At 46.5% G+C, this 24,364-nt stretch overlaps 1 protein-coding gene and 1 long non-coding RNA gene across 5 annotated transcripts in view; one reads left to right on the forward strand and one right to left on the reverse strand.

Moving 5' to 3' along the window:
• The window catches only part of MAML3 (mastermind like transcriptional coactivator 3), a 221,452-nt gene extending 197,428 nt beyond the window's left edge, over positions 1-24,024 (reverse strand). The window contains exon 1 of one of the 4 annotated variants that reach the window (XM_048074966.2): positions 22,590-24,024. In XM_048074966.2, coding sequence (XP_047930923.2) covers positions 22,590-23,027 — 438 coding nt within the window. In that variant the 5' untranslated portion in view covers positions 23,028-24,024. Of the gene's footprint in view, positions 1-13,313; positions 13,416-16,136; positions 16,614-22,589 lie in introns of those variants that run through there. The other 3 variants (XM_048074965.2, XM_048074968.2, XM_048074969.2) reach the window with 3 other exon arrangements.
• Positions 13,450-14,343, forward strand: LOC136790817 (uncharacterized). Its single transcript, XR_010831482.1, has 3 exons — positions 13,450-13,583; positions 14,063-14,103; positions 14,212-14,343. It is a non-coding gene; the product is annotated as an uncharacterized lncRNA (long non-coding RNA).
• Positions 24,025-24,364: the final 340 nt, after the last annotated feature.

Here is a 24,364-nt window from a genome sequence, read left to right on the forward strand (position 1 = left end):
TAGCCTTTATATGATGAACACAGTAAGCAGGAGGAAAAGAAAAAAACAAAAATGTGAATCATACTCAAAAATGGGGGGAAACACCAGAGAAACACCGTCAGTGACCAAAGAGACCCACACCTATACGTCATGCACTTCCTCATCTACCACGCTGCTCCTCCGTCAGCATGGGCATCTTCAGCAGGCAGTTCAAAGCAGCTGCAGGCCACTGCTGTAGCTATCAGCATGCTGAAGAGGAGAGATGGTACTCGGCACCTGCTTTGCCAAATGAGGTGTTTTCAGGCAAAAAAATACCAGATACGGATGTATCTGCACATTTAGTACTTGCATACAGTGACTGGTTCTGTATTAACGAGCCACCACGCTCATAAACAGCAAGTCAGATGTTCAACCGGACAATCACGTTCAACTGGACACGTCAGTTAGCCATCTCCAGCCTCATTGTCAATGCACGTGTTAATGAGTACCTAACTGCATTTTTGTTCTGGTATTTATTTATTAGCCTCCCAGGCTTAATTTATTCAGATTCATTTCCATACAGATGCAACATCCTGTGCTCATAACCGCACTGGTCTGCTAGGCTTTACATCAACCCAACATCAACCTTAGTCTGAGGGACTTTATTTTTTAAATTAAACAATAGGACTAAATTTAACCTCTTACCCTGTAGATTTCTGTATATATCAAAACCTCACGAGTCCAGGGGTGTGTGGGCTTGCCAGCTTGATGCAGCATGCAGAACCAGTGCTTTGCAGCAGCTGGGACTAATCCCACCAACACTCTCCTAGTTCATTTCACCATAAGCATGTGCTTCTCACACTGCTGGTCTCCTGCTGAGACCAAGAAACTTACCTACTTCAGTGAGACCTGTCCTAAGAAGGCTTCTTTTGCAGTATGACTGATAGATAAGGACTTAGAGGAATTAAATCCCCTTTACTACTTCTTTCTCAGATGTGTATGAAGGATGGTTTTGCCAACTGCAGTATAAAAAGTGTATTCATTAACCTACTGTTTTGGACATCTGGTACTTGTACACAGTCTGGTGAGCCTCCAACCCCCACGTAACTTTAAATCAACGCTCAGTCTTTCCTCAGAAATAAACAAAAGAAATCCCCTAACAGATCTTCACCTTCCTGAAGGGCAAGCCACAGCATTCCTTCCCTATCTCCCTACGGCAGACATCAGACCAATCCTAAAAAATATACGTGAGAAGGATTAATAAGAATGCTTCCTTTTCTAAGATCGAACAATTAACAGATCTGACCGATGAAAGCAGACCATTTCACAATCAAAAATTCTCAGCAGTGACCATTCCTGTATGTCAACAAGTAAACTAATATTAGTTCTGAAGAAAGCCACAAATCACAATCAACCGTGTCTTTTGAAGTGAAGCCTGTCTAAAGGGAAACACCTACAATGTGAACCTGGATGCCTTTGCTAATGAGTAATGAGAGGTATTAAATTACAGGCTGCCACAGACACCTCCCCTGGAAAAGCCCAGCTTTTACGGAAGGTGAAGACTTACACAACAAGCTACCAGCTCTGAAGAAACCAACAAAGCATTCTCTGTAAATCAGTACTACTTCAAACTCCTCTAGAAATATACCCTGTGTTTTATTCTTTCTTAGTGAGCCACGGTTTGTAAGGCTATGACCCTAAATGTTCATAACTAAGTCTACTTGTTTAATTTCTCTTTCCACCCTGGTTTAATGAACAGTTAGATACCATAGTCGCAGGAGCCATTGCTTTCCTCCTCTCCTGCTTCCTTAATAGATTGCCCTCGTAGTGAATTTTCATATTCCTCATTAACACTTCTCATGTTAAACTCTAATCCTGCAGAGGTGAGAGTACCGAATCTAATCTCTGCCTGGAACACCTTCTGCTGGCCCACAAAACCTGCTCCCGGTCTTTGCTGGATCAGGCCCTCAGACCAGATTAGCTGGGAGTTACCGTGCCTACCAGTGCTGAGAGAAAACTCTACGTTTAACTGAAGTTGAAGTGTTTTCTAGCAAATATGGAAGTAATTTTTCACTGGGGGTGGGGGAGTTTGAAAATTTCTTCTATTACTGTCTCTTTCAGTTACAGCAACTAAATAAAATAATTAATATTAGATAGCTAGAGCATAGATTTACTCCACCACAACTGATGTAGAAAAGATCTGGTCCAGACTTCATAGAAAGGCGAGCTCTTTTGAACCAACTGTGAATACCAGTTGGATTTGGGTCACAGGACGACTGCAAGTGTTCCAGATGTCATTAAATACAGAAATAAAACCTACAGGTATTTCTTAACAACCGTGATGCTTGGCAGATCATTTCTTATGCTACTCCATTACATACACATTTTTATTCCTACAAAAGAAGAAAAATCCAACGGCAACTCATTTTTCTAGACTTCATTTTATGTAGAATATTGATGCAATGTGAGCCTGCAAAGAAAAGGTCTGGATCTGGCTACATTACAAATGTAACCAGGAAAAGGAGACCAGGCCACACGCATGTTTCTACATTAATCTGTTGCATGTCATCATTTTCCCATTTTTCCCACAGTCCCATTTTAGAAATTCTATATTTAGTCTACTAGATTTTGATCTTTTTCCATGGTCAGAAAGGAAAGGTTGGTCACTGAGATTTGCTAATTTTTTCCTAATCATAGATTCTGGGGGCCAGGGGAAACGTATGCAAAGATATTTTATTGTTTTACACTTAATATCTAACTCCAAAGAGCAAAAGAGAAAAAAGTGTTCTCTTATATATGCATTTACAAATTAAAAGTGGGCCTGGTATTCCAGCAACCTCCAGCTACGCACTTTCCAATATGGTCCATGACATTACAGTGTGCAAACCACCCTGAAATTACTCCCAAAATACAAAGGTTGGTTCTGTCCATAGAAAATACCATTTGCTAGATGATCTCTACTGAGTGCTGAACTGGCAACAGTACCAATTACATTTTCATTAGGTAAACATAGATTTACATTAGCATTTTTGGCAAAACTGCATATCGTGCTGTATATTATTACATAACCTTTAAACTATCTGATCATTTCAGTCAGTTCTGTTAAATGCAACCTCAAATTTTATGTTTCGTTGTTGCCTCTGCACACCTCCTTGCAGCACAGTGAAAATCTCGTTAATTAAAACCACAACAAACCCTGCTTCTTATTCACTCTGATCAATGTTGCATCCCAGGTGTGCAAGGTGCTTCCCAAACATAGTCACAGACACCCTGTACAAAAACTTTCTAGGAAAGCTTAAAACCTCAGCACTGCCCCTCTGCTTTGTAGTGCAGCAAGAACTATACCATCAGAAAAGCAAAATATCTGCCAAATATTTTCTTTCTTTTAATCCCCAACATATATGCATTTCCGCAAGGAGTTTTACTTCCAAACACACTCATATTTCCCACCCATGTCCATCTAAGGATAGACAGCTATCAGCAAAGTTTCCAGCAAATCCAACACAGATTTTACGCTTACTGGTGAACAAAAAATATCTTGATCTGTACTAATAGTTTTATTGTAATACACAGCTGAATAGAGACGATAATAATGAAGAGACAAGGAAAAAAAGATGTATTTCAGTGAAACAGGCTAACAGATACCGAACTGCAGCTGAACAATGCAACTTAGAAGCTCGAACTCACCTCTACTAGTACTTTAACCTTTCCTGATTACATTTGATTTTTTTCCTCTTTAAATGGCTAGTTTCCATGCCCTTAACAGTCTTGGCACTGAAACCAAGACTCTGGAGAAGACATCAGCATTTCACAACCCTCAAACCCACCTGCTAATTAACTCTAAACTGAACATTGTGGAATGAAATCTGGGGCATTATTTTTGAATTTAAACACAAATATATATATTTTTGTCACAATGTCTGCACAGTAGTTATTCAGCAGGAAGAAAAAAAAGAAGTGCTTTCCAGAATCCTCCACCAAATCAAGATTGCACTCTAACACCTACTAAAACAGCAGACCACCACTTCACAATTCACATTTCAACTGCTGTATTTTACTTCACCATTTTATCTTTCTTACATGTTTTTGATATGTAAAACAACAAATGATTCTGAACTTGCAGCTGGCAAGTAATTTTTTTTTTCATTATGATAGCTCACAAAACACAGTTAACTTAGCTAAATAAAACTAATCAATTTACCCTGGTTAGTAGAACAGAGCATTCATTAAGTCTGTTTGCTCTAAAGACTGCTATGCACACCTTCACCACCTGGCATCTGAGCATGGACAAAGCCTATCTGATCTGGAGGACGGAGTATGAAAAGCACCATTTGCTCCTATGATTTCATGCTGAGGGAAATGGGACAGTGGGGGCCAGATCTTGATGTCCTTATTTAGGAAACAAATAATCTCAGCAAGGTCTCCCTGAATTTTAGCCCAGTAAAAATTAAAAGAACAGAACTGAAAACAGTAAAAACTTAAAAGATATAAGCTGTACAGAAATAAGTTTCCTTATGATACAAAATATTTACATCTGCATAAGTTACATCTTTGTGCTTCATTACAATCTGAATTATACTGTTAAACTCCTTATTCTGATATAAGATTCACCAAAAAAAAAAATTTAAAGGTAGATATCTGAACTGATGAGCACAGCAAAGGAAGCACGTATAGATATCATATAGGCAGGGTAAATGACTCAAGATAGGAGGATGGAATAAGTGCAGCACTAAATGGTAGAGGCTTTAAAGCCCCATCCTGTTCCCACTTAGTTTGAAGACAGAATGCCTGATATAAATCAAGGTGATTTAAATTGCTGATTTTAATCAGGATTGAAATTACCAGGCAGGAAACCCTGAACGGAATAAATCAATCTTTTGGCTTTTTTTTTTTTTTTTTAATATATAATTATTTTTCTAGGGAACGGTCAATACCACCTGGTTGGTAACTACTAAAACATGTAACTTGACAACCCCATATGTCCTTTGTATTAAGTATGATACATTTTCTGGAAACATGGAAGGACTATGCAGCTGTACAAAGGCTACAGTACTTGCAAGACAGTTCCTCTCTCTTTTGAGCTTTCTGCTGGTGATTGCTACAAAGTGAAATTCTATTAAAGCACAGCAAACCACCTTTTCTTTTTTAAATCAATTTTAAAAATACTTTCAGTGTACCTGTTATGTAAGAAGAGAAGTTTATCAAACTGGCTTTTCTCTGTATTTAAAGAAATTTAAAATTAGTAGATACCTTGTATTTTGCCCTATTCCTATACATAGATGGGAAGCAGAAGTCTCCTCCTGCTCTCCAAAGAACCATTTTTCAGGCTTAAAGGCACTAACTGAACAGAGTAAGTTCACAAAGACACCATATCAGCCCAGAAGGTCCCTATTTTCTTGCTTAGGTATTTTAAAACAATTTTGTTCCAGATTTTTTCCTAAATGTTAGCCTTTGCTGGTTTGATTTCCTTTAAGATTTCGGTACAAATATAGCACTTAACTGCTTTTTTATGCTCGAATCATTTTAACAGGTGACAGTAAGTTTACACATAAGCTCTCTTATTTACACATCTAAATTGTGTTAAATATTTTTTTTTAATGTATTAACTGACTTCATAAATCTGAGGTTATTAAGAACTGGGTGCTTCAGGTTACTGATTTTTATCCACCCTCATTTGAGGGGTGGGATAAAAAACAAAAACCAAACTCCAACCCCCCCCCCCCCATACACATGTCAAACAAAGGCCTGAGCAGAGAAGTAGAAATGAAGCCCTTTGCAGATGAGCATAAACATGACAACTCACAAAGGAGTAACTGCAGTTGACACAAGAAATAATAATCCCTATCCATCAGTTTATTCTGGTCAGTTCTGAACTATCCCTTTGGAATGCAACAGAGCGACAACAGCATGACCTCAAAAACTGGTGGAGGAAGAGTGCTGTATGGACCCGAGGAAAAGGAGCGTTAGGGTATGATACTCCACATCTCAGTCTTATTTCAGAAGGAATTAGAGCAGTAAGACGAGACATTTTAAGTAGGTGCACTGCATGAAAATCCAGACAGAAAGCGCATGCGAGGGGCAGCGATGCTGCCGGGACTGCTTCTTCACCGTGACAGGGACGATGCTACTGGAAATAGGAAAGAAACCCTTCAGACAGCTCCGTAGTGATCAACAGATATGACTCAATTTTAGCCTCCCTGTCTCCTCCTTCAGCTTGCAAGGAATAGGATCATTTGTGACTGCAGAAAAAGAAGGCAGATTCTTCCTTTATCTGGGCTAATCTATTTTACCAAGTATGGCAGCAGTTCTTTGGAAAAAGACACAGAGTAATTGCTACTATTACCAGCATAATCCCTTCCTCTGTCTTAGATGTGACTTCTTCTCTCACTGCTTCTGTCAGTCTACTTTCTGGAGCAGAGGCTGAGTGAACAGGGCATAGTACAGCGTGGTCAGTTACACGTGCGTACAGAAGCGGCCAAAGGCTACAGCACGCAGGGAATCTGCAAGCCTTTGTCACACGTCAGTCTGTGCCAAAACATAAAAAAAAACAAACACACACTACATTATGTTGTTTGGTTTACAGCTGTTGTTGAAGCTCTCTCGCTGCACGAAGTGCTGCCCACTGAAAGAAGCCAACCCCGAAAATTATGGAGTGAAAAAAATAAAATCAGAATATCAAAGGTGGAATACAAAAGGGACATGCATTTTGTACAAGCGCTTTAGCCCCAGAAAGAATTAGTACTTTGGCCATTGCTGTGATTTTACAAATCACATTTAAACATCTGGAACAGCTCTCAGCTTGATGGTCACCAACAGCACATGTTATTTTACGAAATCACAATAATAAAGACTAATTCCAATCACTGATCTCAAGTTCGAAAAGTTACACGTTACAAACCATCTTAGGCCCTACCGAAGCAGACAAAAGCAAGGCAATTCACACAAAACCATCACACTATTGACGTGACAGCAGAGCTGGAAGGCAGGTCAAGGCTCAGTCCCAGCAGGACCGTCCTGAGCCCTGCCAGCAGCGCGCCTGGACGCAGCCGGGCTCCCTCCTGCAGCTCCCGTGACACAACTGCGTGGGTACAAAGGAAAGGGGCCCGGGCCAAAGCGAAACAGATCTGCCTGGCGGCCATCAGTGCTGGTGGTTACACAACCCCGCGTGTTACCGGTAGCTTCACAGGACTCCCACAGGCTGGACGGCAGCCAGGACGACCTCTCAGCTATTTTCTGTTTCCTTTAGCTTTCAGAGAAGTTTGCGCTCTCTCTCGACCGACTGGATTTCTACCAGCGGGTAGAAGCTAAATAAATACCCAAGCTAGAGAACAAAAAAGAGTTAATATAAAACCTCCCTTCAAATTAAAGGGACTTCCTTTTACGTAAAGCCCATCTCTCGCTCGGGGCTGCCGACAGCGCAGCAAGCAAGGGGTAGCACGGGCAGCACACACCTCCCACCTCCCGCTGCCCGAGCCCCCGCAGCCTGGGCAGAGCATGGCACACGAGCCCAGGGCTTCTCGCCAAGGCTTCCCCCTGCTCGCAGTAGTGATCCCAAGGATATATATATATATATATTTTTTTTTAACTTGTGGGAATGGGCTCCAAGTATTATCCATTACAGTCTTGCACCTTGCAAGAGTTTTAATTCCAGACCAGTAACTCCGGGTCAGACTTCCCTGAGCCTGGATCATAGCAGCAATATTTTAAGAATAGACTTTTAATTTTCAGTTTTCGTAGCTGTTTTGGTTAATTCTTCAAGGCACCTAAAGTACTCACTCATACCAATGTAGTACTCACTCATACCAATGTACTGAACTAGTATGTGCTAGTATGGCAGATGAATGCTCTTTTTCCCAGCGCTTAATCACTCACTAACTAACACAAACAGGTGTTACTGCCCCAAAACCACACAGCTAGCACTGCTGTGCCCAAGGATGCCCGAGGTGACTGAGATCAGCAGGCAGCTCTGCAGAAATGAGCTGGGCCAAAACTCACCCACAAATGGGGGCCCTTAAACAACTCCTCGAGCCCTTCAGCACCAGTTCTGACAGAGCAGCCTCTTTGGACTTGGCCTCACAGCAAGAAGGAGCTGAATTATGCAATGAATGACAAACTCTCTGGAATCCATACTAAAGTTGGCTGGGGAAAAAAAAAAATCCCCTCAGGTGTTCTGGCTCAGGTTTATCAACCATTATAGGATCAAACCACTTTATGGAAGAGGGCTCTGTCACCTCTACTAAGTAGTCAAGTCTGGGAGAGGACATCTCTGAATCCTCTTCCAGAGAGCTCTCCGAAAATGTCCATTACCTTGAGAAAAGACAGTCAAACAAGCAAGCCTCCTGTTTTTTTCCCCATTATGGTCTCCAGTCCATGACACATCATGCTGAATTAGCCCTCCAAAGTCAGTGGCTATTTGCTACAAAAATTCACAATTTACATTTTTGGGTTGTCTTAAAGAAAACCCATGGCCATCATTGCTGCATGGTTCAGAATATACTTCTAACATCGCACCAAGTGAAAAAAGCTTCAGGAACCACCACTGGAAAGAGATTGCCATTCCTCCCTTCCCATACATCCTGCTCAATAAGATGTCTCAATCGCAGCCCAGTATTCACAAAAGCAGTGGTTCACCTCATAGCCAGAGAGAAGAAAGCCATCGCTAAAATTATATAAAATATGGCCTTGTTCTGAAATTTCATCTCCCATATGCAACTGAGCCATTATTGAGACAAACCCATGTGGTGGTAATAGGGGATACTGAACTGAAGCAGCCAGAAAAAACATGTTGCATAACCAGTGAGAGCTGTGCTTTTTTTTTTTTGTTGTTCTTTTTTGTTCCACCACCACCTTCGGAAGAATTAAACTAACTTAGTCGTGCCAGGATGAAAGGCCTCTGCAGAAAAATGATTTTGGAGGAAATGAAGACTTTTTCCAATCACATAATTTTCTTGAAGTGACAGGGCCCTCCAATTCTTCAAACTTCCACCTTACAAACGGAAATTAAAAATATGGTCCCAGTTGTCAAAACACACATTTACCATAAATAAACCCATTAGTCACTGCAAGGTTCTCTCTATATGAATTATACTGTCTTATGAGCAATTTTAGTTTGAGGCTACCACACTGTAGAGACTTGCTGTACGTCTCTTCTCTGATATTTAAAAAACAAATACAACATCCTCTGCTACAAAGAACGATAGCCTTTGAGCAATGTAACATTTATTATTATAAAGCACTTGTGAAAATGTTTTCTTAATAAAAATTGAACCATCAGTGGACATCATCTGTGCCCAATGAAACCAGTCAGATAGCAGCTGCACATAAATACACACACATTTATGAAATGTATGTACAGATTCACTGTGAGGAATTAGAAATGCAGTATTTATGTGAGGTTTTTTTTTTTTTTGGCATTTCCACCACCCAGACATAAAATTCACATATGAACACTGAGAACCGTGAAGATTTGGGTCTCCCCTTGCAGGACAGCCACAGGTCTCTGCCACTGGAGCCAAAAGCGGTGCTCTAGTTTGCACTTCTAAAGCCTTTATCCTCTTTCTTTCAGTCAGAGCTCAGTCCACACACCTCAACAATTATTTGAATCCAATCATTCCCAAACTTGCAATATCATCTTACGTTTGCCATGCAGCTTTTAATGCCTGTGTCAGGAGTTCTGAAAAGCGTACAATTTGTGGATCTTTAGCACTCAGAGAGGGAGCGGGGGGTTTCCCAGCAAAGATGCAGATAATTCTCAGAAATTTCCCTTACTCAAATTGCTTTTCTTAACTGCCACTCAGTGTCACACGATCCCAGAAGTGTGCAGGCTATATGATAGAAATGACAGCTCTAGATTTCTAAATTCTAAAATAAAAACTACAGATAGGGAGTTTGGGAATGCAGAGCCAGCACTTGTTGACATCAGATCAGGAAAAAGTGTTACAAATAAAATCATCTTTATAAACACTCAAATATAAGCAAATAACTTTTTTTTTTTTTAAGCTTGCCAAAAAAAATCAGTTTATTACAAGAACTAGCATAGTTCTCTATGCAAGTATTGGACTGGGCCTGTTAGTAGTAACTTCCCAAGACATCCCCCAAAATTTTTTCCAAATATTACCACCATGCTTGCACTTCTGTCATCTTCTCTGGACTGAACATCTCCATGGATATCTTTTACTCTCTCTCTCCTCACAAGCTCTGCCTCTCAGAGATGAGCTAAATGAAGTTAAATGGCCCTTTTAATACCCCATTATACAAACAATCCCTTCACAACACCACGAAGAATAAGAGATTGATTTATATCGATATTTACAGAACAACAAAAGGAACAGAAGCAATACATAACAACACTCTTGTCAATAACAAGAGAGGAAAATAAGTATACTATTACTTACTGTTACCAAAATACATGAGACCCTCTGTTCCCTCTGGGGGAAAGAAATGGGTCTCACTGGTGGGACGGTGCATCCTACATCCTAGGTAGGAAACTCAATGTATTCTCCTGTTCTCTTGCACCACTAAGCATCTACAGCTTTATTTGTTTTCACCTCAAGGCCAAACTCAAATTCTTGTGACAAAGACAAGTCAAATTTACCTAATCTGAGTACAGATACTTCCTGTACAGGTAACACATTGACATACATAGCCTAATATGTATCTTCAGCACATTCTGGCACCCTCTGGGACGAGGAAAGGTAGCTCTGTGACATAAGGTCCCTTACTGAAGTCCCACCATTATGTAGTTCAGTAATTAAGTAAAGTTGTCAGCTCAGTATTATGGCTGAAACATTCAAATACTGCATACAGAACTTATTTTTGTCATCTATCCAAACGCTAATAAAGTTCTCTCTAAAGCTGGAAAAGGCACCTTTTTGGATCATACAAATCCTATTACAAAACATTCTCTAAAGAGCTTTTAAGGCATTCTTATGGAAAAATTTCAGTTGCTTTGCCTGAGATGGTAATGGCCCAAGTTGTGCAGGTCCAAGGAGGTCTGATGAAACATGGTATTAATTTTCAAGCTCACCTGTTTAACAGTATGCATCTAAATTAACCACCCCGATGACACGAAGTGCTAACCACCTGCTTCACACACCGTGGCACAGACAGGATAGCTCAGCCAACGACAGGATACGATTATGTCTATGGCTTATCGCCCTGTCAAATCTGTAAATCTTCCTGAAAACCCTTGCTGCTTGGTAGTGGTGTCTGACCTCAGGGACAGAAGCTCATCCTCTCCCTTCCAAAAATAAGAGGCTCTACCACCCAAGGGAAAGGAAATCTCTCATAGCTGTTCAGTAAAATAAGGCCTGCGGTGCACTCCTCAGCATTTCTCTCCAGATCCACCAGAAACCAGGAACACAGCCAGCCTCTGAACCACTGTGAACTACCTGAAATACTTTCCACTTGTTCCACTGGTTTGAGAAACATGCATTGCCTCCTACCTCCCACGGCAATCAAGTTTGGAAACTGGTTTACGTTAGCAATGAATGGATACATCTAGGGAGAAAAATATATATATATTGAAATGTAGCTTGTTTTACCAAGATAAAGTAAATCCATCAGGAGAAAAAAAAATACCACACCACTTAACCAACTTTAGAAGTGTGCAAATAGGATTTGGACATAAAGGACTTAAAATACACACATCTGTTTGTTACTAACGTGTAAGAAGTTACTTGGGCAATAGCTTTCACGTGAACTGCTGCAGTCTGTTGGCAGCCTCCAAGACATACGCAACAGGTAACTACGAAAAGCAAGCCTGCTGTCTGCAGGTTCACATCTGCTGAGTAACTTTGTCATACAAATTCGTTATCCGTGCCACTGCAAACTGTTCCGAATTCCTCAGATCAGAGCAAAACCAAAACATCCCTCACCACCTAATTTAACTACAGTGCAGAAAACCACGTAGCACAATGCACTGTAATGCCCTCGCGGATTTAAGACCCACTTCCTCGGGTCTCTGCATTTCTGGTGCAGCACCTTCCTGCTTCTCCTTGCAAATGGGAAGCACGTGGCAGCACAGCAGGGGCAAACTTTTGTACCTACCACTCCTACGACTGCTGTCCTACAATGAACAGGACAGCAGTGCTGGAAACATGGGAGCGGAGACATGCCACGTCCCCATCAACATGCTCCTGTCGGTGTGGCAGGCTACAGGGAGGCAGACCGTGCTCAGTGAGGATGAAACCTTCAGCACACGGCAGCAAGATACGACTAAGCACATGGGAAGTGCACCGTTTTCCACAGGTAATAAAGCGCTTAATTTCCCTATCCTCCCCATTCCCACTGCTGCTAGAGAGACCATGAATGGCAGACCACGACGTGTAATTCAAATGCACTGAAGTTCCTCATTGCAATGGCTTCAAGAACTTCCAAGAAAAAAAGCAGAGCAAACAGTGTATTTTTCCCTAATTTCATCCTCAGATTAAGAATGTAAATCATTTTTAGGCAAATTTCTCCACAAGTTTCTAACTAAGCAAAACTGGCTTTGAAAGTAAGATATAAGCAACTAAGAACAGGATGGATATATATACATACATACAGGATATATACACTTTTTTTGTTGTTTTTGAAAGCACTATATGGCCTTTACGGAAGACAGCCTCACCATGATCCACCTGTGAGCACAATGGCTGCATTAGTATCCAGAGAGCGGCAGAGCTCTGTGATAAACTGCAGCACCATATATTTTTGACTTGCTCATCTGCACTCAGGCTACTAATCCATCTCTGCTAGGACAGCTGTAAGACAACTATACTGGATGTTATACCTTTTTAAGCAGAAACAGGCAGCTCTGCTAAAATACACGCACACAAAAAAAAACAAACAACCACAATTAAACCAAAAGCAAGAAGATCCTGCCTAAATTATTGCAAGATTTCTGTCCTTGTGTATTAGGATATTAAGTGTATACAGATTATGTCTAAGAAAAAAAATTATATTTGATATCACACTGATACAGCTCTAATAAAACAGATTATATTTTTAAACAGCTGCAAGCATTTAGTTTCCTGCCTTCACAACAGGAAAGACATTTGATTTTCAGCTTAAATCTTGAATCTTAAAACATGTAAGAACTGTATATTTTTTAAAAATGCATCTCTGAAATAATATGATTTTTTTCAAACAAGTTTGTTTATGCTACTTTTCTCTACAGAGGCCCATCCATATGACAATCACTGTTTTTACTTATTGGCCATCTTCCTGCCTTTACAAACATCTAAGTTTGTAAAGGAAGAGCTCAGAAGAGCTTCTCTTACCTTAAAAAATTAAAAATAAATTAAAAGCATTCCAAAAGCAGGGGGGGGAATTCTGAGGTGAAGTACTTTGGTGGAATTTCTGACATATCCTACCGTTACTTGAGCTGCCCAGCACAACTCACTCCTGCCACGACCTTTCTGAGCAAGCGAGCCAGTGCAAGTTAACTCCTTACGTGGCTTATGACATGTGCTCATTATGAGATCACCATCCACATCACACGTCACAGATCTGGGGAGGAAACAGTTTTGAAACCAGAAGCAACGTCTTCTCAAGTTAACTACTGGTGAAACTCAACATTTGAAACACACTGCGTCAGAAATACCGCTATCCCTAACGCTGTTGTCTACCTGCTGTGCTAACGGGTTGGGTTCTGATGAGCAAGTTAATTCTGAAATAAAACATCCAAGAAAGGGGGGGGGGGGGGGGGATGAACAGAAGCACACCTCGAATCACCCATCCCTAACTTACTGTAAAACCAAATCACCTATTCCAATCAGCATTCAAACTAAAGTTTCATGAAAAAATCCATTCAGAGAATTATAATTTATGTTATCTTTACTAATTCTCATATGACAAAGCTACAGAAGTTGCTCTGTGATTTTTTTCTCCTGGATTACTTGAATAAAAACCTTTGTCATATTGTCCAGAACTGGACTCTGACAGAAGGCAGATAAAACTATGCACGAGACAAGATGCTCTACCTTGGACTTGCCAGCTCACCTAAATATCACCTTAATCCCCTAAGCACGTCAAGACACCACATTCTGTGAATGGCAATACCATCCACGCAGGCCCTTCATAATTATTTTACCCTGTTTATTATTTTATGTGGAACTAAAAGGAGCGTAAGTGCATCTGAGCAGCCTGTATCACACTGCAAAGGTAAACCAAAATACTGTCTCACCTTGTTTTATCAAAAAGAGCAAAGTTGGTCAGTTTTACGGAAGGAAACCAGGAAATGAAATACAAACACTACTTTTTTCCTCACAGGAAGAAGAGGGACGACCTACCCGATGCAGGTGCCGTGGCCAGCGCTTGGACGCCTGCTTCAGAGACAGGCCGTTCCCCTCAGCCCCCTCAAGGCTCCGGGTCACCACCCCACCTTTGCAGGCACCAGCACCCCCAAAAACCTTCTGCAAGCGCCCTGCCAGGTGCTGCTGAAGCCTTTCACTCCCAGACTAACCACAGCCACACACAACCACCAGGTTTTCAACAGGTAACACACGCGGCCTCACCACTGGCTTAAAGCAGCATGGGATTTCACAGCAAAAAGGCAATACAAGACAGATTCGCCATCCCCGAGGAATCACTTTCTCAAGATAGCAGGTATTTGGACCCAAAATGAAGGAACAAAACAGCGTATTTCATGTGTTCAAATATCCATAGCAACTTTGGAGAGAGAGGGCCTGTGCCAGCTTCTTAGAGCCCTCTCCGGCGGTAAGGCTGCCACGCACTTCACCACAGTAACTGGTGACGGGAAGCTTGTAACTTCGCTCCTCAAAATCAGTTTTGGTTTTGCTACTCCACACTCACAAGTCTCCATTGTCAGCACCCGCTGCTGGCATTTCCCACAACAGAAGTGTTACTTGAGAAGGGCAGCGAACCCTGGTGTAAATATCAAGGTAGAAAGTGTTTAAGAAATGAAATGAAGGAGAGAAAATAAATGGATTTTTCTTCCTGTTTTGCATTATGTAGAATACACATTAAAACGTGTTCAAAAAAGTAAGCCCAAGACAACTCCTCCAAGTGAAAAAACATAAAGCCAGTTTTTCTGAGGGTAATTTTCAAAACTGCAGCAATCCAGACCTTAAATAATCCCATGCTAGCAAGTTTGTAGGCTAAAAGTTACTTATGCCATCAAAGAATGAAAACAGATAGCACTGTAACCTCTGCATAGCATCTCCACTTTCACTGGAATGCAAAGATCACAAGCTCAGCCCAGAAATTTCCTGTAATGCAAGGATCCACAGATGATTTTGAACCATTACTTCACATCCAGCGAAGGATTACACGCCAGAGCACTCCAGCCCATTTGGAGCTTGGGATGGCTGCCATTCAGTCACAGAAGCCTGCAGCGAAAGTATGAGTTCGCTAAAGTCTTCAAGGCTACCTGCTTCAATGAGAACCAAAGCTATGTTGAACAAATAAAGATAATGCTTGCCAAAAACATCATTAAAAATTGGTTGTTCAACATTTGCTGCGGTTTTCCCTGTGCTGCCTCACTTATGCCCTGGAATGCAACCCAGGGCAATCAGAACAACAGCCACCAGCTTCTGGGACCGAAATGAACAACAGCAAAAATCACATCTGAAATGTAACAATCTTTTTAGCAGTCCAAAGACAACTATTGCCAGCTAAGATATAGTTTAAGGTCGTTTTCTCAAATACTAGAGCATCTGTAACCACAATATTCTGCATAATCAGAAGTGATAGGAAATGCTACGATTTCTCTCTTGGCTAAGTGCTGCTCTATCCTCCTTAAGGAAGTGTCTTAAACGATTAAAAAAAAACTCCAATACTTTTCATAACTCTTCCACTCTTTCATCTGCCATAACCAACTCCCTTCCTCCCTTCGATTAAACACAATGAACAAGTGCCATAATATCACCGTGGATTAGATATGAGCCAAAGCAAAAAAGGAAGCTGAAAATACAGAAAATGGATACATATCTGTGAATCTTAAACTTATCATTCCTGTACATCCCCTTCCACCAGCAGCACTGATCGCTGGTCTCCCTCCAACCTTACAAATCCTTACAGCACAAATCCTTCACTTTGTCATTTAGAGCACGGTATAAAAGCCAGTCTACATGCACGTGTACTGGTCTGTATAAATACAGCTACGTGGGCACGTTGGCTGCTTGTTGTGATAAGGGGGTCAGAGTCAAGCTGGGGACCAATTCTCTGTTCCTTACCTAGGCATGCAGCATCCCAGGGCTCTCTGAACAGGCTAGAGATTTTTCAGAAGCAGCATGAAGACAGAGCAGGAAGGGTACCCCTGCGCTGAGGTATTTATGGCTGCTTGTCCGAATCCCCTGGCCTGAGGAAAATGAAGCTGTAATTGCCTTATTCAACCCCCTGCACAGCACATAGTTAAAGCAATGCAGGGAGGAGTCCCTAGTGTGAAGAAGGGAGGAGGGCACGAGGCAGAACCCAGCAGCCCCACCTGCAACCAGTTAAAAATCAGCTCCACCAAGCTTCAATCGCTGAGCACCGAGGACCTTACAGAACAGAGCCCAACATGAACACCTTATAGAAAACGGCCCTGGTAAAAAAAATATGGGAAAGAAAACGTGGGAACTGTTGGTCTTTCTGTTTATTAGTTTACTTATTCTGAAAGTCATAACTTCAACCCTCTTTTGTGCTCCATGCATGCTGTGGTTGTGCAGAACTGACAAGCAAACAGCAACCGATCATCTCCGCTGCCAGCAGCCTGAACAGTTACAGACATCTACAGAAAATGCACGGAGACTACGGGTGGACTTGTCTCTTCCCTCAGGTCAACTAAACAATAAAGTATTCATATCTTCTTACCAATTACACTGTATGTGGTGGCAAACAAAATCGATGTGAAAGAGGGAAGTCTCGAAAGAAAGCAGCTCAGCCCCTTCCTGTAGGCAAAAGAAAAAAATCAGCCGCTGCTATCTCATTAGCCACTGCGAGTTTAAAAAGACATTTTCTCTTACCCCCTGTAAAAGTGGGTTTCCAGCATTCAAAAAGCAAACAACAGCAGACTACAAACATTGTGGAACTGAAGCACGTGAGGGGGAAGCAAAAGAGTGATCAAAATTATATGATTTTATGATTCACCATCTTAGACAAACTAGGAAAATAAATACTTCAGATTGCTAAGCCTCCCCAATTCCCACTGCACGTACAAGTATGTTGCTTATCTGAACAGCCTGCGAGATCCCTGACTGGAAAACTGATTGCAGGTTCAAAACTTCAGCCTGAGACTGTACTTCACATTTCAATGCAGAAAACAGTGTACTTGAAGGATTCCAGTCAGCAGTTCCTGGCTGTCAGACCTGTCCTTAAACCTCTGCTAATCCAAGCACATCTCTCCCATGAATTATACGTACTGGAGTAATATGCAAGCAAATGGCACGTACACGCGAGTGTTTAAGGAAAAATGAATTCTGACTTCTGCTGCTTCTCGCAGTCTTTCCTGTGCCAGTGCCTGAATTAAGGGACAGAAGAATCACATCCACCTACCCCGGCGTTAGTTAGCCTGGTTAAAAAAAACATATGCTAGCAGGTAAGCATGTTTCAGCTAACACGTCCGATACGTCTGTCCTGGTATAAGGGCGAAGTTTCACAACAGGATTAAGGTGTTGTAAGACTGTGCTGCCCATGGGAGGGACAGTCAAACAAACCATGGCTCTGACCCAGCTGAACACTAACCCAGAAGAAAAGAAAAAAACAAAAACGTTTCCGTCCTCCCTACCCGCTCGGTAGGTCGAGCCAGCTGACAGCGGAGCGACACGAGCAAAGGCTAGCACTGGCAAAGGGAGGCGGCAAGAAAACACGGCCACTGACAAGAGCATGAAAGATGAGACTTCCTCGGTGGCGGCAGCTCAGATTTACACCAGCTTAAGCCACGTGTGAAACCTTAAGCTTTAGGTCAAGTTACCACAAATTTAGGTTAACCTAAATGCGACCAATTGTCCCAACACAATCACGTGTTAATATTTTTGGCTCTGCGTTAGCAGAATGAGTTTTGGACACGTTCCAGCTAGAGTCATTCTTCCTGAACTTCACAACGCCTAAAACTTCACTCCGGGACTTCTAACACGTGCTGTTTGTCAGGCTGAAGCGTGGATTTCACCATGGCTGGCTACTACAGTATGTCAAAACACAACTTTTCCTGCTCCAGCTACGGCTCGTAATGACCCAGCCCACTATCTTTTAGAGAGACACTTTCAGTCGGAGCACACGAAGGTCACGAAGGACTAGTAGTGCTTGAAGCGAAGAGTCTCTCCATTCCTTTCCATTTGCTAAGCTGGAATCTATTGTGCTGACGAGCTGCAAAAGGAGGTCAACGCAAGAACTCCTTGTCCTAGAGGACAGCAATCGCACGGGAGCATCAAGCATGAGTTGGTATGAAAAGGAGAAGAAAAATGGGAGAGGCTGTGGAATAAGAAAGATCCACCCTTAGAGGAAGAGCAAAATAAAAAGGGTTGCACGATGACTCCTTCCATGAGGCATATGAAAAATAAGAAGTGTTGTTGGCCTGGGATTTAATTCTGGTATCATCCCAGTTTTGCATTAACTATTGACTTTACCCCAGCGCGAACAAGATCAGACATAGCTTACAAACGAAGAGATGTTTCAGCCTATTTAGTCATCAGGCATCAGTAAGGACTGCAGCATTTGACCTCTTCTGGAAAATAAGAAGTATCCAAAATACTATTTTTCCTTTTCATCTTTGCAATCCTAGAGAAATAGACCTTTCCTACCACGTAACCGATAAACTCCTGAGCGTGCAGAGTGAGTTACACCACGACACCGCCTGAGGAAGAGCACAAGAGCTGTGCTCAGGTGTATGAAGGCACACGATAACTACAGCAAGGTGCGCCATCAATACAGCAGGTGTAAGCTTTAAAAAACTGCTCGCAAGACCGACGGCGTTATTCAACATTCGATATCTTGAATAAAATTAGCTATGAGTCACTGAGAGAAACCAAGAAGTTATGCATTCCACTGGGGATACCTTTTACAAGAAAAAGGAGAAAGGAAGGGGGAAACTACTTCCCTGTGCTGGAGTATCCGCCAACGGGGAGGAGACGCAGCCAGATTTCTGTAATTCTGAGCGTGCCATTCTGTCCCGAGGCAAAGCAGGCTGAAGGGACCGGCCTGCCCATCTCCCTTCCCTCAGGTAGAAGAGCAACGTGACCATTGACTTCCATGAGGCAGCACGTTAGCCCAGGACGGGTAAAAAGCAGTATTGGAAAATACTGTGTTTGCCAGCCGTGTTTTCTCTAACTCTAAACTAATTCCGAATTGGCATAGTTATGCCTTGGCAGGGGAACAGAAAAGATGATCTAATAGGTCATTTGACTTCCGTCACTAATTTCTATGATCTAAATAACATTTTATGGTGTTTAAAACTCAGTTTCCGAAGGGCTGGTTTTAGGGTTAGGAATGGTCGGTTTGACAGTGGCTATCAAGCCCATAACGATGCTAAATCAGAAAAGAGTTGAGAGCTTTTAAAAAAGGAAAAAGTAGCTCCAGATCCTTTTTATGTTACAGTAGAGCTCAAATGCAAATCAACGTGCATCGGAAGGTCAATGTGGTAATTACAGAAGTTGCGTTTCACCAGGCAAAAAAACGACAAGAACACCCAATAAGAAGAGCAGCGTCAGGGATAAGCCAGAGAGGCAATTTCACTTGGCAATATGTATATTATATCCACTATTATACACTAAATATTTATTATTTATATTATACAGACACACATATATCACTTCTGAACCACGCTCACACAATACCAGGGATGCAGAGCCAGAAAACTCTTGCACTTAAAGCAGGAACTGAGAAGGCAGATTAGCTCACAAAGAACCAAAGCACTGAAATAATGCGCTGATGTTTCCTGGAACCAGTCCGAAGATGAGCAACAGAGTTTTGGATGGCCTGCAAATTTTCCCCATACTTCTTTTGAAAGCCTAGCTGGTACAGCATTCTAATAATCCAACTCAAAAGCACGGAAAACAACTTTGGCTTTTGCCAGGTTGGACTGGGGGGAAAAAAAAAAAAAAAGTTCTCCCTGCTATTTATAAAGAATTTTTGTGCACATCCCAATCGATGCCTGCATGGGAGCAAACTAGTGTTGAAACCCTGAAACCCACTGTTCTCCTCAAGTAGGATAGGCTAAAATAGCTATAAATTGAGATACTCCAAAATTCAGCCAGTGAAAGCTCGGTCTGTATCAAGACACAAATTTAGCATAGATCAGCACTTTACGAAATATAGGCGAGCCTATGCTCCTACGTGCCTTTTCAAAAAAAGGCTCCCATTGATAACTGCCTGTCAGTTGACACAGAGTCCTAAACAGTGGAAAATGCATAATCCCTTTCATGAACTCAGGGAGCGAGGGTGCACCCCGTGGGGGTGGTGACAAGGAGCACTGTACGCGCTGGAGAGTTCCTACTCCGTCCAATGAAGAAAATCAGAGCGCGTGTCTTTCAACGACGATCGCCTTCTACAGATGCCTTTTACCCACCTTTTGGGAGGGTCTGCTGGGCACCTCACTGCCCGGCCCCGTCTCTGAATTTGGAGGGGGGCACGCACACGCTCCAGTAATACTTTCCTTGGATTTGCCTTGCCCTCCTGATGAAAAAGCATTGCAGACGGTGTTTCTCACTGCATTTGTTGTCGTTGAGTCCTAACTGACTGCCTCAGCTCCAGAACGTGCACTTTAATAACGGGAGGGAAGGATTTAACGATGGTTTTGTGCGAGGAGTAACGCGCCAGCAGACCCGTAGGATTGTGTCACTGTGAACCTCTCAGCTGGAGGTCACCAGAGAATAGAGAAAGGGAGAAAACCCCAATGTGTTGTTTTGTGTTTTCTCAAGCCGGAATGAAGTATTATATAAAGTTGAACCGTTTCATTAAATGGAAATCACGATGCATTTCAACTATGAAACTTAGCAAACTTGTGGTTGTCAGAAGTGAAGAACTTTGTTTGTACCATAAAAGTCTCAAAGAGAATACCTTCCAGTTGCTCTGAAAGGAGCAGTTTCCCAGGTTTTAAGTACAACTTTCACGTGCCTATGAAGGTACTCATGTTCTCAGGTGTTAGCCAGATATCGTAATCGACACTCTACAGGTGAAACGCAGCAGATCATACTTCCAATTTTTGCTACAACGCTTCTTGCAAATGCTCCTAAAAACCCAGCGGCTGGTGGGAAAGGGTCCCTTCCGATAAAGCGCTGGGGTTTCTCTTTAAGCTCAGAGCGCCGTGCACGCCAAGCGGAGATAAATGGCGTGCGGGCTGCCAGCTCCGGCACAGCCGCAGCTCCGGCCCCGCCGTTTGCGTGCCCTCCCCTGCAGCCGGGCTTCCCCCGCCGCGCCGCAGATCCCTGGCGGCGGCAGCCGGGGCCGCCTGCCCTGCTCTGCCCACTTTGCTTCCCCAACTTTCGCACCTTGCGCATCCCCCCCCCCGGCCCCCGGAGGGGAAGGGGAAGGGGGAGGCAGCGACTCGCTCGGCTCGCTCGGGGCCGCCCGGCTCTTCCCCGGGGGGGACCCGGGAGAGCCCAGAGGAGGCGGAGGAGCCGCCAGGAAGGCGGCGAGATGTCAGGGAGGCTGCTCCGCTTCCTGCTGGCCAGGCTCCCCCCCGGGCGGCTCCCGGGCGGCGGGGCGGGATGCTGGGGGGGGATTAGGGGCGCACACACACACACACACACACACGCACACACACACACACACACGCACGGCGCCCAGCTTTTGTCTGCCGCCGGCCGGCCCCGTCCCCACCTCCCCGCCCGGGGCGGACAAAGCGGCCGGCAGCGGGCCGGGGGCGAAGGGGACGCGGAGGGACGGGACGGGGATGGGACGGGACGGGGACGGGATGGAAATGGGACGGGGAGGCCGCCCCCCGCCGCTCCGTCACGGTTCCCCCCGCGGGGGCCGGCGGCAGCTGCCGCCCTGCGGGACCCCCCCGCGCGGCAGGGGAGGGAGCGAGGGAGGGACGTGCGGGGCTTGTAAACCACACGCCTCCTCTCCTCCTCCTCCTCCTCCTCCTCCTCCCCGCCGGGCTCCGCCGCCCATTGTGCGCCCTGCAGACGGCGAGGCCCCGGCTGCCCCCTGCCCGGGAGAGGACGGGGGGGGGGCGCCGGGACACCCGGGCGCTGCCCCCCCGGAGCCGTGCCGAGCCGTGCCGCCGGCCGCGACCTGCTATAAATAAGGCCGGCGCTGGCAGCGGGTCGCGGCTCCCCCCGCGCCGCCTTTGATTATTCATCATGGGAGCGGGCTGGGAGTGGGAAACTCCGCTTCCTACTCGCGGCTCCGCTCCGTGCGGCTCAGCCCCCGCCCCCTGCCCCCCCCCCCCCCCCCGCCGCTCGCCGAGCTCCTTAAAACCCGAGCAAACTTTAGGAAGCGGCTGAGCGCAGCCTGCTCTCGCCTGGGGCGCCGGCTGCCGGCCTCTCCCGGCGGCGGGGAGCGGAGCCCCGCGCCCCAAAACACGCACCCCACGGCCCCGCTCCCCCCACCCCCCCAAAAAAAAAATATAAAAACACAACAAAAAGTTTGCTCGCTCCATGCAAGTTGCGCGAACGCCCCCCCCCCCCCCCCCCCCCACACACGCTCCGTGCCCGAGGCCGAGCCTCCCTCCCCTCCGGTGGGGGGCCCGTGCCGCCCCCTGCCCTTACCATGATCAGCGTGTGGTTCCTCTGCTCCGCCGCGGCGGGCTCGGCATCCTGCTGCTGCTTGCCCTGCTGCTGCTGCTGCTGCTGCTGCTGCTGCTTGGCGCCCGTCTTCTTGGCCCTCTGCTCCAGCGTCCTCTGGTAGAGGCTCACCGTGTCCCTGCGCTCCAGCTCCAGCTGCTCCGCCTGGGCTTGCTGGTACCTGCTCTCGCAGCTGACATGGTGCCGCCGGCAGCCCTCGATGCGCTGCCGCAGCCGCTCCACCACCGTGCTGTGCTTGGGGACGCCGCCGCCGGCAGCATTGTTCCCGGGGGCGGCGGCGGGCGGGCCGTGGGGGGCGCCGCCGACCCCGAGAGCGGCCCCGCCGAGCCCGCCGCCCAGGTTATTGTTGATGCAGATGCCCCCGCCGTTGGAGGCGGCGGCGGGGGCCGCGAAATCCCCCATCGCCTGCCCCGCGCGCACTATTTTGGAAGAAGTTTGGAGCCTGCCCCCGGCGCGCACGCAGTCCCCTCCGGGGTCCCGGCGGGATACTTTTCAGAGGGCCGCCGGGGGGAGGAGGGGGCGCCGGCATGTAGCGGGCGAGCGGCGAGCCCCGGCGAGCGTCCCTCCTCGCCCCCAGCCAATCCCCCTCGAGGCTCTCCAAAACATGAAGCGGGGAGCGAGCGGCGGCGGGGGGGGAGAGGAGGAGGAGGAGGAGAGGGAGGAGGAGGAGGAGGAGGGAGGGAGAGAGGGAGGGAGGGAGGAAGGCGGCGAGCGGAGGTGCCGGGAGGTTATCGCCGGCGGCGCGGCCACCCGCACGGCCAGCTGTGCTGCTGCTGCTGCTCCTGCTGCCGCTGCCGGTGCTGCTGCTGCTGCTGCTGGGGCGGCCGCCCCCGGGCGCTACGGGGCCGCTGCCTGCCCCCCATCGCCCATCGCCGCGGGACCGCCTCCTGCCCCCGGACACCGCTCCGCCGCCGGGGAGCGAGCCGCATGCACGCGCGCGGGGACGCGGGGACGCGCGCCCCCCCCCACCCCCGGTTCTCCGCCGGGCACGCGCCGCGCGCCCCCCCGGCATGGAGCGGGGCGGGGGGGCCGGCGCCGGGGCTCCCCGCCTAGAGAAAAGTTTTGGGGCCGCCGCCGCGCCGCGCCCGCTGCCCGCCCGGCCGCATACCGGCGGGGGGGAGCCCGGCGAGCGCCCGCGGGGCCGGGGCCGGGGCCGGGGCCGGGGCCGGGGCCGGGGCCGGGGTCGGGGGGGGCAGCAGCAGCAGCGAGGCTCCGGGGCGCTGCCCCAGCGCCAAGCCCGTGCCGCGCCGCTCCGCTCTGCGCGCTGCTGCTGCTGCTGCTGCTCCTGCCGCCGCTCCTGCCACCATCACAATGATCGAGCGCCCTCCTCCTCCTCCTCCTCCTCCTCCCGCCGTGCCCGCGCAGCGCTAGCAGGACGGCGGCGGCTCCCCCGGGCCGGCGGGGAGGCAGACCCGGGGACGCGGTGCAAAACCCGGCGCGGAGCCGCCCGGCAGGAGCGGACGGCTCCCCCGGCACGGCTCCCCGCGGCCGGAGGGGGCCCGCACCCCCCGGAGGGCTCCCCCGGGCCGCGGGGCTCCTGCCCGCGGGGACGCCCCCCTCGTTCTCCTAAGGGGGATCGGGAACCGGGGAGCACGGGGCGCGGGGCGCTGCTCCGCAGCCGGCTTTGTCTGCTCCAGCCGCTCGGCGGGTGACATTTGCTTTTCGCCTCGTCCCCATCGCGGCGGCGACGGCACCGGCCGGCCGCACCTTGCGAGGCCCCCCCGGGACCAAGGGGCCTG

Source organism: Anser cygnoides, chromosome 4 (genome assembly GCF_040182565.1).
Source record: "Anser cygnoides isolate HZ-2024a breed goose chromosome 4, Taihu_goose_T2T_genome, whole genome shotgun sequence".
Taxonomy (NCBI): domain Eukaryota; kingdom Metazoa; phylum Chordata; class Aves; order Anseriformes; family Anatidae; genus Anser; species Anser cygnoides.